The sequence below is a fragment of the Malaclemys terrapin genome, chromosome 10, assembly GCF_027887155.1.
Source record: "Malaclemys terrapin pileata isolate rMalTer1 chromosome 10, rMalTer1.hap1, whole genome shotgun sequence".
NCBI lineage: Eukaryota > Metazoa > Chordata > Testudines > Emydidae > Malaclemys > Malaclemys terrapin.
In genome coordinates this window covers 25,575,522-25,592,384 of record NC_071514.1, presented here as the reverse complement: position 1 = coordinate 25,592,384, position 16,863 = coordinate 25,575,522, and the positions used below count along the sequence as shown (strand labels likewise).

Below are 16,863 nucleotides of genomic sequence, written 5' to 3'. Positions count from 1 at the left end.
ACTCAGACTGACTCTTGATCTCTGCCCTCTGGTTTGTCTCTTGATTCTGATCTCCTGGTGTTCCAGTCTAGGCTGATTCCTCGTAATTGGCTCCTGGACTCTTAGTTTGCATCTAACTCCTAGGCCAGGCCACCCACTTCCCTGCCCTGACACAGAAACTTGGAGCCCGCACAGCTAGGCAGTATTGTCATGAACGCTGCAAACACAAGACAACAATGGTATTTGCAGCTCTGCAGGAGGTAGCTCAGCCACACTGGATATGATGATTTCTTTGAGGGACATAGCGAAAAACAATTCAGATTTGTTGATGGAATGCCGCTTGGGCCCAAGAAACAAGCACTGATTGGTGGGATCACATCGTAATGCAGGTCTGGGAGGATGAGAAGTACCTGCAGAACTTTCAGAGGAGAGAGAGAGGCCACATTCCAGGATTTGTGTGCCAGACTCGCGCCAGCCCTCCCGTGTAGGGGAACCAGAGTGAGAGCTGTATTGACCGTTGACAAATGAGTGGTGATTGCAGTGTGGAAGCTTGCAACCACAGATTGCTACCAGTCTATTCTATTAATTAATTTTTTTAAATAAAATTTATTGTTTTTTAATAGTATTGTAATGTTTGGCATTGTTTTTGGTACACAATCTTTTTTTTGGGGGGGGGGAATAAATTCATCTTTAATACTTGATAACATATACTACTCAAAGCACATAGCTTCACCTTCAGTGACCCCAAAGAGTATTTTCATTAAATATATGTTGGGATAATTGATGCTTACAAAGTTGCTATTGAACAGAGGTTTTCAACAGAAAGCTTTACATTCGCAATAAAATTGGAGAAGATTATAACTGATGCAGCAAATGGCTCGAAACAGGACATTGTCCCAATAAGTGAAGCTTTCCATAGTGACATTAACATAAATATATGGAGATATACCTATCTCATAGAACTGGAAGGGACCCTGAAAGGTCATTGAGTCCAGCCCCCTGCCTTCACTAGCAGGACCAAGTGCTGATTTTTGCCCCAGATCCGTAAATGGCCCCCTCAAGGGTTGAGCTCACAACCTTGGGTTTAGCAGGCTAATGCTCAAACCACTGAGCTATCCCTCCCATGGAGGAGCTATGCTTTCATTTAGAAATGTTGAGTGATATTTGCAGATCAAGAAATTGCCAGCTTAATTCTGTGAGCGAAGTGAAGCAATTTCTAAACCAAAACAAAGGCTTGAGTGACATAGTGTCAGAAGTTACAATTCTCCTGAAATTATTCTGCACAGTTCCGGCTACAACCTGCACCTCTGAGTGATCATTCAGTTGCCTGCGCTGACTGAAAAATTATTTGCAAACGTCAATGGCCCAAGAACATCTAAATCACTTGGCATTTCTGCACATTCCTAAGAACTCTACTTCTGAATTGGACATTGCAAGTCTCCTGGATGACCTCATTGCAAGAATCAAACAATGACTAAAAGTGTTTGCTGCCTCCTGAAGAACATCGCAAAAGAAGGGCTATATTTGTTTTAATTTTAGAAAGTATTTGCTTTTGAGGGCTATTGACGCAAGAGTGCTTGGTTGTTTCTGTATTCAAAAGAGTATTAATAAAGTTGATATTCTTAGTTAAAAAAAAATTCTTACAATAGTGTTATTGTGCAATAAAGGGAAACTGTTAAATGTTTACTGTTTCCAGTCCATTTTTACATTATTTTAAAAAACGTATATCAGCTTACAAGGCAGGGTGCGGGGGATGGGGGACTTAGACCCATTCTGGGCACCACCAAAAATTATACAAACCTGCTGCCCCCGTCTGCAGCATTTGTGTTTGCTGTCTGAGAAGCCCTATTCTGTCCTGGTGCACCTCCCTCTCCTTATCCTTCTGGGACTCCTGGGCCTTTCTTCTGTTCACTCTTTTCTTCTCCAGGCCTTCTGCTCACAGCCTGATGCAACACTAACTTGCAGGATCTTGATGAACATGCACTCCCTTGTCCTCTACTTTCTCCTCATTATCAGGGTCGGGTGTGGAGAGGGCATCCCTCAAGGCCTCAACGGCAGCAGCAGCTACTGATAAAACAGACAGACATAACGTGTTTACAGTCACAATGGAAGGCGAAAGATAAGTTTCTGCACACTCTTCCCTTATTCCCATAAGAGATTTAAATAAGACATTATTGATGCTTCAGCTTTGGCGTGCCTCTGCACAGCACTGCTCTCTACCTGCAGCCATGGTGAGTGTGGCTCACCTTGGGTAATAGGGGGCAGGAATGAGGAAGGAATTGTTTGGTTGCAAACAACAATGAAAGGCCGGCCCCTGTTTCCATGGTATGAATAACAGGACAATGTCACTGAATACTGGCACTATTTTTCACAGGCAGTGGTGGTTTTAGCTGACATCTCTCAAAGACTGAGAGTCACAAAGGCCCAGAGGAACACAGATGCTGATGCTGCTGGCATCCCAAAGCTGCCCGGACCCCTATGCTGCTAGCCTGTTTATTGCAATGCTGTCTGCTGAAGTCTTCATGGAGTCAGAGCCAGCCTTAGGGGTGGGTGACATGCATGACCGCCCAGGGTCCCGTGGTGAGAGGGATGCCAGGGTCAACCCTTCCCTCCCTCCTCCTTCTTCCCTCCCCCCCCCCCGAAACACACACACACACACACACACACACACACACACAGCCAGCCCAAGGCCCCTTTAATCCCCGAGCACAAGGCCCAGAGCCACGGAGGGCCAGGGCCGGGGGCACCCCAACTGGGGACTCCTACTGTGTGATGTCCTCTGGCTGTTAATCCTGTGTCCAGATCAGACCCATCTGCGGGAACCTCCTCTGGCTGCAGAAAGTTCTGCACCCTCCCTTCCCCACCCCCAGCTTCCTGCCCCCATTGGTCCCCAACGACGCGGGAGGGTCACTGTAAGGGGAGCTGTCCCCCCGTTTGACTAACCCCCATCTTCTGGACTCAGAATGCCATTTTCCCTAAGGCTGGCTCTGCACGGAGTGGTGTGGGCAAGTGTCCTACTGTGAAGGAAGAAATAAGGAAGCCATCCCTAGAAACCTTCAGGAGAGGATTTCAGATATCTCCACGGAAATTACATCCAGATCTCTCAGGAGGCCCCCACTTTCCCATTGCCTAATATTACAGGGAAATGAAGATCAGATAATAATTCTACCTCTTTTTGTACGAGTAAAACAGTGAAAAGTTGGTATCTGTGTCCTGCTAACTGAGGACAGGAGACATTCCAGAAGACTGGGAAAGGGCTTAAATTGCAGCAAGATTGGTTTAGGTTGGACATTAAGAAAAACTTCCTAACTATCAGAGTGGTTAAGCACTGGAATAAATTTAAGAGCAGGTTGGACAAACGCCTGTCAGGGATGGTCTAGATAATACTTAGTCCTGCCTTGAGTGCAGGGGACTAGACTAGATGACCTCTTGAGGTCCCTTCCAGTTCTATGATTCTATGAGGTTGAGCCAGGCACTCGCTTCGCATTTAAACATTCGAAGGGAGAACGCATGCACATGCTGTCCTGAGGTTCCTTCCCCCGGGATTGGGCTCTTCCGTGCTCGGGCTGAGGGAAGGTCAAGTGTCCCTCCCTCCCCATCCCCCCAGCAGCTGGCCTAAGCGGGGAGAGGAAGGGACGGGGCCAGAGCCTCTTCCAGCCACACTCTGGGACACTTCCCGGTGCAGCGCAGTGTCCTGGCTGACTGGGAGAGTGCCTGGCTATGGCAGCAGCAGGCTGCCCCCCACCCAGTCTCAGCTTCTGGGGACAGCGGCCGAGTGAGCCTGAGCCCCCATCCCCTCCAGCATGCTCAGAATCAGCTCCTGTCCCCAGAAGCTGTGCCTGGGCAGGGAGCGGGCTGCCACCCCTCCCCAGCCAGGCTCTCTCTCAGCTGGCTACTGCTGCGCACACAGCATGCTGGCAGCGAGAGAGCCTGCAGCCTGGCTGGGGAGGGGCATCAGCGGCAGCCCGCTCCCTGCCTAGGCACAGCTTCTGGGGACAGGAGCCGACTCTGAGTATGCTGGGGGAGGGGCGGGGGGCCCCCGACTTGCTCAGCCGCTATCCCGGAAGCCAAGGCCGGGCAGGAGGCAGCCTGCTGCTGCCACAGCCAAGCACTCTCCCAGGCAGCTGCTGCGCTGCACCAGGTAGCGTCTGGGAGTGGCTCTGTCGCCCAGCCCTGGATGCCAGGAAGAGCAGCCGAACATGCCGGAGGGGCGGGGAGGGGAAGCTGGCTCAGTGGGAGGACAGAGCCCTCTCCTCCTCCCCCCTCCCAGCCAGGTTGGGTTGGGGAGGGGGGATGGAGAGCCCAGGGCCCAAGGAGAAGACATGCGGGGAGGTCACGTGTCCTCCCCATCAGTTGTCTTGGGGCATAGTTGGACCCCCTGACGCATATTCCTCCTCCTCTTCCGGCTCCTCCAAGGTATCCACGGTGGTCTGCGGGTTTCTGATAGGGTCTCTGCCAGGGCATGCAGCTCATTGTAAAAGCAGCAGGTCAACAGCCCGGAACCAGATCAGCTGTTGGCCTTCCTACCCTTGTGGTATGCCAAACGCAGTTCCTTCACTTTCACGTGGCACTGCTGCTATTCCCAGTCATATCCTTTTGCCTGCATCCTCAGTGCAATCTCTTCATAGATGTCCATGTTTCTATGGCTTGTTCATAGCTGTGTCTGCCCAGCCTCTTCTCCTCAGAGGCCCAGGAGAGCCAGTGTCCTCTGTCTACTTGTAAAGAATCAGGGTCTGCAGCAGAGCTAGTCTCCAGGCAGCCTCATTAGTACAGATGGTCTGTAGCAGGTTACCCACTTAGCCACATCAACTGCTTGGCTACAGAGGTCAGCAGGCTGGTTCTTAGCCAGCACTAGCAGCAGCTCAATGACTTCTCCACACTCCTGCCAACCACTCTCTCTGCTCCTTCATTACCTTGTTCCTGCAGCTCCTGCCTTGTACCCAGCCTTGAACCCTCCCCACTTCGTCTGCTCCCCTGCTTGCTCCAGTTCCTCCTTCCAGTTTGATCTTTGGCTCTGGCTCCAGACTCTGGCTTAATCCTTGGTTCTGGTATCCATTTCCTGCCTTCCCATTTGACCCTTGACTTTGGCTCCAAACTGCAGATGCCTGCTCCGACCACTAGGCCTGACACCCACTCTGACCAGTAGGCTAGACTGCCTTTGTCCCAGTCGGCTGACCTGCTCCAGGCAGGACCACATCTAGAGTGCATAGGCAGCATGATTGATTGAGCTTTTGACCACAACACAGAAGAGCTCCAAGCTGGGCAATCGGGAAAAGCCATTTCAAAAATATGCAAGTGTATAAAAGGGGGAGGGTGGCTTCCAGTCTCTATGACCCTGGACAGTGGAAATTACAATTGTGACCAGAGTGGTCAGCGTCAGGCATTGTGGGACAGCTGCTGGATGACTGTTAGGATCAACATAGGTCAGGCAGCATCTACATTTACCCTACATTGACTAGAGTATGTCGAGTATGGTTCAATGCTATTTGGGAAGGTGGTGTTACTGTGTCACCACTTACGCTGGCAGGAGACAAATTTGAGTGTAGACACATGCACAAATAAGTTGTCAGAAGGCAACGTATGTCAGCCTAACTTTGTAGTGTATACCAGGCTTTTGAGTAGTCACAAGAATTTTCTTGGACTCCCAGCACCCTGGTCTTTTATGTTTCCACCATTCTCTTTCACCTAAATAAAGCAAAAAGCATGAGATGGTCTTGTCCCAAGAGAAACCTACTAGAGGGGCCAGCAAATCCTACAAGGCTGACCTCTCTGAATTTTACTACAATTATCCCATCGCTTTGGGGCAGTGTAGAAGGGGAAATGGAGATCCTCTGGTGAGAGACGCCTCAGTCGTGTAGTGGCAGAGGCTTCCAGATGGATGACTGAATCCTCTAAGCTTCTCTGCTGGCTGCCTCCTCATGTCTGTATGGCTTGGGTTAAGTCATGCTGTGATTGTGACAGCAGCTGCAGAGGCGCTCACTGGGGGCTAATGCTGTTGGTGCTCCTTTCTCCCTTTGTATCTCCCAGGGCAGATTACTGGATCTGGGTACCCTCCACTCATGGAAATGGAGGTCATTATCTACCAGCCCTGTATATGCTCTGATCTCATAATGATAATGATGAAAAACATGAATAGCAGATATTTGTTCAATAATACTTGGGACCTTGACTGTCGTAGGGCTGCTTTACATGTTTCCTCTCAGTTCTATGGACTGATCACCTGCCTGTCTTCTCCCCCATGTATAAGGTGCTGGCCTGCCTCCCTACTCCAGGAAGGACTTTTTACAGGCACCGTTTTGTTCTCCAAACTTCTGTTAGACTGAACTAAACTGAATGTTAGACAAAATAACAAACACAAAAACAGTTCCTCGACCCACTCTTTGCTGCAGCTGCCAGAGGCCTGTTTCCTCTCCCATCTCCCTATTGTCACTCCCTGTCAGCCTTTTATAGGGGTCACCTGACCCCTTCCCAGTTGGGTCTCATAAATTCAACAGATCTGACTGGCTCAGGTCTCCTGGTCCTTAAAGGAGCAGGCCATCCTGTTATATTGAAAGTGAAAATATGCTTTGCTTGTATCCCAACACCTCTACAACCATCCACATTAGTCATGATTTCAGAGGGAGCCTTTGGCTGGTATATTGATATACAGAAAATCACTGCTAATTAGTGCCATTGCTATTCTTGCTGTAGCAGGTGGTACTGGGAATGAAACTCCAGTTTCTGGAGTGCTGTAGCATCTGTAAATTAGTTTCTCTAATCTATAGAATCATTGTGCTTTCTGTTTATTTTCAATTAGAAAGCTTTTTGTTACATTCATAAAAGCTGAATTTTGCTAGCATACATGTGCTTTGTGCTGTTTAGTTAGAATACCAGGCACTGTGGTTTGTGAAAAGCTGCTGTATAAGTACATACAGATTTCTGCATTATCATTTAAGAACTTACTATGTGGATATGGTTCCAAAATAGCTTCCATTATTCCCTGCTTTAACATGCTTCTTATTTTCCAGAAAATTCACATTTTGGATTGAAATGATCCAGTCTTGTTCTCTTGTTCTTGTTCAAAGTCACATTTTTGGGGGGAGAGGTATGGATGTTAGAGCAAAATTCCTTCTGCTGTTTTCTGAGTATTGGAGGAATGGGGAAAAGATACAACCATGCTTATGCTTACTTAGATTGGTATAGTTTATTTTCCTAAATGTACAGGAATATTCTATACAGATATAAGCATCTTTGAACCAGTATAACTAGGCCACATTATGAGATTGCACTGCTTATTTTTTTCTAAACCAATAATTGTAACAGTACAAAAACTCTATGTACACGAGTCCTGATTAACAGGGGCCTGCCAAACCCATTTAAGCAGTTTTATACTTTTAGAAGTGTGTCCACACAGGAATTTGCACCAGTTTTAACTAAACTGGCGTAATTAAACCAGGGCAAGTTTGGGTATGTCTACACTACGAAATTAGGTCGAATTTATAGAAGCTGGGTTTATAGAAATCGGTTTTATACAGTCGATTGTGTGTGTCCCCACATAAAATGCTCTAAGTACATTAAGTCGGCGGACTGCGTCCACAGTACCGAGGCTAGCATCGACTTCCGTAGCGTTGCACTGTGGGTAGCTATCCCACAGTTCCCGCAGTCTCCGCCGCGCATTGGAATTCTGGGTTGACATCCCAATGCCTGATGATGCAAAAACAGTGTTGCGGGGGGTTCTGGGTACATGTCGTCAGAGCAACGGCAGACAATCGATTCATGCCTTTTTACCTGGGTTACCTGTGCAGACATACCACGGCAAGCATGGAGCCCGCTCAGCTCAGCTCACCATCACCATATGTCATCTGGGTGCCGGCAGACGTGGTACTGCATTGCTACACAGCAGCAGCTAATTGCCTTTTGGCAGTAGACGGTGCAGTATGACTGGTAGCCGTCATCGGCTATCTGGGTGCTGGCAGACGTGGGGCTGCATTGCTATACAGCAGCAGCTCCTTGCCTTTTGGCAGTAGATGGTGTATTACGACTGATATCCATCGTCGTCGTATTCCTCAGTGAGTTCAGTCAGAGGCACCTGGGCAGACATGTTTTGTCTCCTGGAGACTCAGTCCTGCCAGCAGTCCTATTGAACCATCTTGATGATGATGGCTAGCAGTTGTAATACAGCATCTTCTGCCAAGCACCCAGAAGATGCCGATGGCTATCAGTCATGCTGCACCATCTGCTGCCAGCCTAAGATGTAAAAGATAGATGGACCAGATTTGTTCTGTATTCATTTGCTTCCCCCTCCCTCCGTGAAATCAACGGCCTGCTAAACCCAGGGTTTTCAGTTCAATCTTTGGGGGGGGGGGGCATTCTGTTTGACAGTTGTTTCTGTTTCTCCCTGATGCACAGCCACCTTTGTTGATTTTAATTCCCTGTAAGCCATGTCGTCACTCACCCCTCCCATCCTCCCTCCGTCAGACAATAGTTTCGCGCCTTTTTTCAGCCCAGACGCCATAGCACTGGGATCATGGAGCCTGCTCAGATCACCGCAGCAATTATGAGCACTATGAACACTACGCGCATTGTCCTGGAGTATATGCAGAGCCAGAACATGCCAAAGCAAAACCAGGCGAGCAGCGATTGCAACGATTGCAGCGCGACGACGAGAGTGATGAGGAAATTGACATGGACATAGACCTCTCACAAAGTACAGGCCCCAGCAATGTGCAAATCATGGTGTTACTGGGGCAGGTTCATGGTGTGGAACGCCGATTCTGGGCCCGGGAAACAAGCACAAACTGGTGGGACCGCATCGTGTTGCAGGTGTGGGACGATTCCCAGTAGCTGCGAAACTTTCGCAAGCATAAGGGCACTTTCATGGAACTTTGTGACTTGCTTTCCCCTGCCCTGAAGCGCCAGAATATCAGGATGAGAGCAGCCCTCACAGTTGAGAAGTGAGTGGCGATAGCCTGTGGAAGCTTGCAACGCCAGACAGCTACTGGTCAGTCGGGAATCAATTTGGAGTGGGCAAATCTACTGTGGGGGCGGCTGTGATCCAAGTAGCCAACACAATCAAAGACCTGCTGATATCAAGGGTAGTGACTCTGGGAAACGTGCAGGTCATAGTGGATGGCTTTGCTGCAATGGGATTCACAAACTGCAGTGGGGCGATAGACGGAACCCATATCCCTATCTTATCACCGGAGCACCAAGCCACCGAGTACATAAACCGCAAGGGGTACTTTTCAATGCTGCTGCAAGCCCTGGTGGATCACAAGGGACGTTTCACTAACATCAACGTGGGATGGCTGGGAAAGGTACATGATGCTCGCGTCTTCAGGAACTCTGGTCTGTTTCAAAAGCTGGAGGAAGGGACTTTCTTCACGGACCAGAAAATAACCGTTGGGGATGTTGAAATGCCTATAGTTATCCTTGGGGACCTAGCCAACCCCTTAATGCCATGGCTCATGAAGCCGTACACAGGCAGCCTGGACAGTAGTCAGGACCTGTTCAACTATAAACTGAGCAAGTGCCGAATGGTGGTAGAATGTGCATTTGGATGTTTAAAAGCGCGCTGGCGCAGTTTACTGACTCAAATAGACCTCAGCGAAACCAATATTCCAATTGTTATTGCTGCTTGCTGTGCGCTCCACAATATCTGTGAGAGTAAGGGGGAGACATTTATGGCGGGGTGGGAGGTTGAGGCAAATCGCCTGGCCACTGATTACGCGCAGCCAGAGACCAGGGCGGTTAGAAGAGTACAGCAGGGCGCGGTGCGCATCAGAGAAGCTTTGAAAACCAGTTTTGTGACTGGCGTGAAACTTCTATTTGTTTCTTCTTGATGAACCACGCCCACCCCTGGGTTCACTCTACTTCCCTGTAAATTAACCACCCTTCTCACCCCCTTCGAGCACCGCTTGCAGAGGCAATAAAGTCATAGTTACTTCACATTCATGCATTCTTTATTAATTCATCACACAACTAGGGGGATAACTGCCAAGGTAGCCTGGGATGGGTGGGGGAGGAGGGAAGGAAAAGGACACACTGCAGTTTAAAACTTTAAAACTTCAACACTTATTGAAGGCCAGCCTTCTGATGCTTGGGCAATCATCTGGGGTGGAGTGGCTGGGTGGCCGGAGGCCCCCCCCACCGCATACTTGGGCGTCTGGGTGAGGAGGCTATGGAACTTGGGGAGGAGGGCTGTTGGTTACACAGGGGCTGTAGCAGCAGTCTCTGCTCCTGCTGCCTTTCCTGCAGCTCAACCATATGCTGGAGCATATCAGTTTGATGCTCCAGCAGCCGGAGCATCGACTCTTGCCGTCTGGCACAAGCTAACGCCACCTATCCTCTTCAGCCCACCACTTGCTCTCTTCAGCCCGCCACTCTCCTCTCATTCATATTGTGCTTTTTTGCACTCTGACATTGACTGCCTCCACGCATTCTGCTGTGCTCTGTCAGCATGGGAGGACATCTGGAGCTCCAAGAACATATCATCCCGAGTCCACCGTTTTCTCCTAATCTTCACTAGCCTCTGCGAAGGAGAAACATTTGCAGCTGGTGGAGAAGGGAGAGGTGGTTAAAAAAGACACATTTTAGAGAACAATGGGTACACTCTTTCATGTTAAATTTTGCTGTTCGCATTACACAGCACATGTGCTTTTGTTACAAGGTCGCATTTTTCCTCTTATATTGAGGGCCTGCCAGTTTGGTGTGAGAGATCACTCACGCAGTGCCAGGCAACAGAATTCGGCTTGCAGGCAGCCATGGTAAGCCACAGTCTTTTGACTTTTTCAACCTTCATAACATGTGGGAATGGTTTCAAACAACAGCGCCCTCATTTCCCAAACCAAGCACCCGTTGGGTTGGCCATTTAAAATTGGTTTGCAATGTAAAAGGAGGGGCTGCGGTTTCCGGGTTAACATGCAGCACAAACCCAACTACCCCCCGCACACACACCCAATTCTCTGGGATGATCACTTCACCCCTCCCTCCCCCACCGCGTGGCTAACAGCGGGAAACATTTCTGTTCAGCCGAGCAGGAACGAGCACCTCTGAATGTCCCCTTAATAAAATCGCCCCATTTCAACCAGGTGACCGTGAATGATATCACTGTCCTGAGGACAACAAAGAGAGATAAGGAATGGATGTTGTCTGCATGCCAGCAACCACTGGGACCATACGCTGCCATGCTTTATTATGCAATGATTCCAGACTACGTGCTACTGGCCTGGCATGGTAAAGTGTCCTACCACGGCAGACGGGATAAGGCAGCCCTCCCCAGAAACCTTTTGCAAAGGCTTTGGGAGTACATGAAGGAGAGCTTTCTGGAGATGTCTCTGGAGGATTTCGGCTCCATCCCTATACACGTTAACAGACTTTTCCAGTAACTGTACTGGCCGCGATTGCCAGGGCAAATTAATCATTAATCATTAAACACGCTTGCTTTTAAACCATGTGTAATATTTACAAAGGTACACTCACCAGAGGTCCCTTGTGTGCCCTCAGGGTCTGGGAGCATGCCTTGGGTGAGTTCGGGGGCTACTGGTTCCAGATCCAGGGTGATAAACATATCCTGGCTGTTGAGGAAACTGGTTTCTCCGCTTCCTTGCTGTGAGCTATCTTCATTGTCTTCATCATCATCTTCCTTGTACCCCGAACCCCCTTCCCTGTTGCGTGATTCTCCATTGATGGAGTCAAAGCACACGGTTGGGATAGTGGTGGCTGCACCCCCTAGCATGGCATGCAGCTCCGCGTAGAAGCGGCATGTCTGCGGCTCTGCCCTGGACCTTCCGTTTGCCTCTCTGACTTTGCGGTAAGCTTGCCTTAGCTCCTTAATTTTCACATGGCACTGCTGTGCGTCCCTGTTATGGCCTCTGTCCTTCACGGCCTTTGAGACTTTTTCTAATATTTTGCCATTTCATTTACTGCTATGGAGTTCAGCTAGCACTGATTCATCTCCCCATATGGTGAGCAGATCCCGTACCTCCCATTCAGTCCATGCTGGAGCTCTTTTGCAACCTTGGGACTCCATCATGGTTACCTGTGCTGATGAGCTCTGCGTGGTCACCTGTGCTTTCCACGCTGGGCAAACAGGAAATGAAATTCAAAAGTTCGCGGGGCTTTTCCTGTCTACCTGGTCAGTGCATCTAAGTTGAGAGTGCTGTCCAGAGCGGTCACATCAAAGCACTGTGGGATAGCTCCAGGAGGCCAATAACGTCTAATTCCGTCCACACTACCCCAAATCCGACCCGCAAAGGTCGATTTCAGCGCTAATCCCGTCATCGGAGGTGGTGTAAAGAAACCAGTTTAAAGGGCCCTTTAAGTCGGAAAAAAGGGCTTCGTAGTGTGGACGTGTCCAGGCTTAATTCGATTTAACACTGCTAAATTCGACCTAAACTAGTAGTGTAGACCAGGCCTTTGTGTGAAGACAAACTCCTACAGGCTCTGTGCCTCATTAGCTATTCTCCATTAGTGCTAATATCCCAGATGAATTTATTAAATTAAGTTCTAACTTTTTTGGAGTTTTCACATGCAGCGTCTTCCACTCTCTTAACATATAGGCAAAATCTCTCACCCTCTGTTTTTCAATTATTCATACATGGCCTCACACCTTGTTACACCCAAGCAATTTTAACTCATGTATTGGCCAGTCAGATTTCTTCTTTTATCCAAGCCATGTCTGAAATATATGTAATGAAACATGATGAAATAATAACCAAATTGTATAGCAAATCCTAACCATTCTCCAGATAATGTCGCTCTGTATTAAATCTCCTCATGACTTGCCTTTGAACCTGAAAGAGTACAAGGCAGAAACGACTGTATTAATAGCTCTGTTTATGCATTTTTAATGTATTCAGTTCATTGTGGATTGATTCATTAATGTTAAATGTGGTTCTAAATATGGATGGGTCTGAGGGTTTTTTGTTTTTTGTTTTGAAGCCTTTGATGGAAGTCTAATGTGTAGGACGGCCTTTTGCATTAATACCAGTTTCATTCACATTTTCTTTCCCTCTCTTTCAGGAGCTATTGTGACAATCTTGGCTACCATCCTTTAAGTGCTGCTGACTTTGGAAAGATCATGAAAAATGTCTTTCCAAATATGAAGGCCCGCCGTCTGGGCACAAGAGGCAAATCAAAATATCCTTTGCTAGAATACTTTTCAGTAATCTCTTCTGCGCTTGCTTGAAGAGCATCTGTTGTTGTAGCTCAACTACCAGCTAAATTTAGAAGTAAAATTAAATCAAGAAATGAAAACAATTTCCCCAAAGTGCTTTGTAGAATACTTGGAAATTTGTTAATCTTTTGTTGTTAAGATGTAAGGCAAGTCTTCAGAAATTTTGTATCTGTTTGAGTTCATATGATTCTAAATGTTTAGTTGTTCCTATAGTTATTTACCTTGAAAAATAAAAAGATGGGTCTTAGATAAAACAACTTGCATTAGATCCATGCAATACCTTTTATGCCGTAGTAACACAAGTAAGGAGAATTATGATCTTAACTTCCTTGTCCTGTAATGTGAGAAATTAAGATGAAGCCATTGATGCCTCTTAAGCCATATTAAATTGTTGTTTAAAATTGCCACCCCTCATCCCACAGAAATGCTTAGGCTATAAAGCACTTTTTTTTGAGGGGGAGAGGAAGGTTAATTGCTGTTTGAAAGAGGAGAGGAATGAACTGGATGTCAGTGAGGAAGGAGTTCCGCATGTAAGAATCCACGAAAGCAATAACACAATTAACTGGTGACCTCAGATGTAACTTGGGATACCTGAAAGGATGATGTCAGAGCACAAATAGGTATCTCTGCTATACACAGGGCTATGCACAGATAAAGGCATTAAAAAAGCCAATAGGCCCAACCTTATGTCACCCCATCACTTAACAGGCAGTGTGAAGAATTCAGGTCAAGCATAATATGAAAAAGTTTGCTCAAGCCAGTGAGGAAACATTGTGCTGCATTATCATCATGAGCAAGCAATGAACAAGCCCTGCCAGGAAGGAATTGCAGTATTAAACTAAAGGCCATGAGGACATGTGTTGGTGTTCCGAGTTTGTCTGACATAAGTAAGGGAGCAGCATGTATAGATTGTGTAACTGAAACACCTCTATTCCATCTCTAACAAGGTAAGGTGTTCCTGGAAAAACTGGTTGAAAACTACATCAAGTTATTTAATCGTGCACATTACCTCTGAACAAGTCCACTCAGTAAGCAGAGACATGAAGGCAGTGAGAACTTGTATCTGTCAGGAAGAATTTTGTCTTCCTAAAGCTGAGGACCAGTCTGTGTATTATGTATCTTTACATATGATGAAAGGTGTGCTGATCACCTCAAATAAAGAGGGGGTGGCTCTGATGCATCCAGCTAGCAAAGTCAGCCAATCATTCTTCCACATCTAAGATTGAGCATTCAGACTCCATGAGGCAACAGATATGTAACTATAATTTGCATGCCCATGTCTTTAGAAATGAGATCATGAGAAGGCCTCATAAATGTTGAGGCACATGGGAGATCGATCTCTGGAGGGTATGACATTTCACATTCCTCACTGGTGATCTACAGTTTTCTGTCACCACAGATTGACTCTTGTCCTCTTAAGGTCTGTACAACTTGAAACACTGGATGGTACTGGCATATTGTCTATCTATGAAAGGCATGCCCAAGGACCAGCTCTGCCTGTAGGACAATTCTATCCAGCCCCCAAACACTCATGGAACACGCATTTACATTTTTAATGGTGAGAGTAATTAACCATTGGAACAATTTACCAAGGGTCATGGTGGATTCTCCATTGCTGACAATTTTAAAATCTACAAGATCAGCTCTAGCAATTATTTTGCGAAAGGTTGAGGCCCTGTGCTATACAGCAGGTCAGACTAGATCAGTGGTTTTCAAACTTTTTTTCTGGGGACCCTGTTGAAGAAAATTGTTGATTCCCGCAACCCAACAGAGCTGGGGATGAGGAGTTTGGGGTGTGGGAGGGTCTCAGGGCTGGGGTGGGGGAGTGAGGACTGTGGGGTGGGGCTAGGAATGAGGGGTTCAGGGTGTGGGAGGGTGCTCTGGGCTGGGGTAGGGGGTTGGGGTATGGGAGGGGGTCTGGGCTCTGGGCTTGGGGGTGCAGGCTCTAGGGTGGGGTCGGGGATGAAGGGTTTGGGGTGCAGGAAGGGGTTTCGGGTGGGGGGGCTCACGGCTGGGGCAGGGGATTGGGTCGTGGGGTTGGGGTGCAGACTTACCTCTGGCAGCTGCTGGTCAGTGGCGCAGACCAGGCTGCGCCCCAGAAGTAGCCAGCAACGGGTCCAGCTCCTAGGCAGCAGTGCGCAAGCAGCTCCACTGTGGTCTCCCTGCCTAGAAGCTGGACCTGTTGCTGGCTGCTTCCGGGGCACAGCGCGGTGTTGGAACAGGTAGGCACTAGCCTGCCTTAGCTGGGCAGCACCGTTGACAGGACTTTTAACATCCCAGTTGGCACTGCTGACCAGAGCCACTAGGATCCCCTGGGTGCTGAGCAAGGCGAGCCAATGCCTTACATGCCACAACCCAGTACTGGGTCGTGACCAGAACTTTGAAAAACACTGGACTAGATTATCACAGTGGACCCTTCTGGCCTTGGAATCTGTGAATCTGTTAAAGGAGAGACTTCCATGCTTAGTTGGTAGCAGTTAACTATATATGCCCTCTAGTTTAGAGAATCGGTGCTTCATGTAATAGGAAATCGGAAAATTATGAATAAGACAAATCATTCTCTTATCAACTCAGGATGATTAAAATATGGCCTTATCTTGTAAAGAGTTGTTAATCTACCAGAGAGTGGCATAAAGAGAACCAATGGCTGGAAGTTAAAACCAGGCAAATTCAAATTAGAAATAAGACACAAATTTTTAACAAGGAGGGTGATTAACCATTGGGACCACCTATCCAGGGAAGTGGTGAATTCTCCATCTCTTGAGGTCTTCAAATTCAGATTGGATGCCTTACTGGGTACCCAGACAGAGGTACTTGGGTTCAATACAGGGGTCACTGGTTGAAATTCTTTGGCTGTGTGATGCAGGAGGTCAAACTACATGATCTAATGATCCCCTTTGGCCTTTAAATCCATGAAACATACCGAGGGCCTGCAAATTACAGCATTTAGGCAGACTGCTGTGCTTACATGGAACCCCACTGACTTCATTTGGACTCCATGGGGGTACAGGACTCTACCCATGCAGATAACAGTGCAGGACTGGGGTCCATAATTTACACTGTTTTGATTCCTGGCTTAATGTAAAGGATTTTTTAATGTAATGCCAATAAGTGTGGGGCCTGCATTTTGCTTTTGCTTATAAAGTCCATATTGGGAAAGCAGAAGAGTGTTTGAAAACATGTGCCATTTTGTTACAAACCAAGGAGCAGAGAATATTTAGACCTTAATTTATGATCACATATTGCTACAGTGGACTGAGGAAGAAAGCTTTTGTGCATATGCCAACACTGCCCAACCTTGGCTTCCATAAAACTGGAGATGGGGTACAGTATCTACATATATATTTGTGCAAACTAACTTTTACCATATTTTCTTTTAATATTTAACATTATTGAAACAAAAAACATTTCATAAGAAGTCTGCAGCTAAAGAGCTGTGCAGTTTTTTAAAATATATATAGGATATTTTTTTTTACAAAACTCTCATATCCCAAAACAAGCCTAGTTGGATTTGCTTTAAACTTAAGTAACAATTGGAATGCTATTAATAAAAATGATGATCTAATTTAGCAGCTCTTCACAGTGTCACCACCTACAAATTATTATTTGTTAAATTCATAATTCTCTGTGTATTTTTGCCTTCACTATAAAAAACCCAAAAGATCACTGTTAGAAAGGGAGCAAGAGTCACAGTGACGCAAACGTCTTCCAGATAACAGGTGGCATGC

General features: G+C 47.2%; 1 protein-coding gene across 1 annotated transcript in view; it reads left to right on the top strand.

Moving 5' to 3' along the window:
- Positions 1–16,863, top strand: part of RFX7 (regulatory factor X7) — a 103,964-nt gene that overhangs the window by 66,704 nt on the left and 20,397 nt on the right. Inside the window, exons 5-6 of the mRNA XM_054042070.1 lie at positions 12,982–13,102; positions 16,379–16,459. Of these exons, the coding sequence (XP_053898045.1) occupies positions 12,982–13,102; positions 16,379–16,459 (202 nt within the window). The remainder of the gene's footprint in view (positions 1–12,981; positions 13,103–16,378; positions 16,460–16,863) is intronic.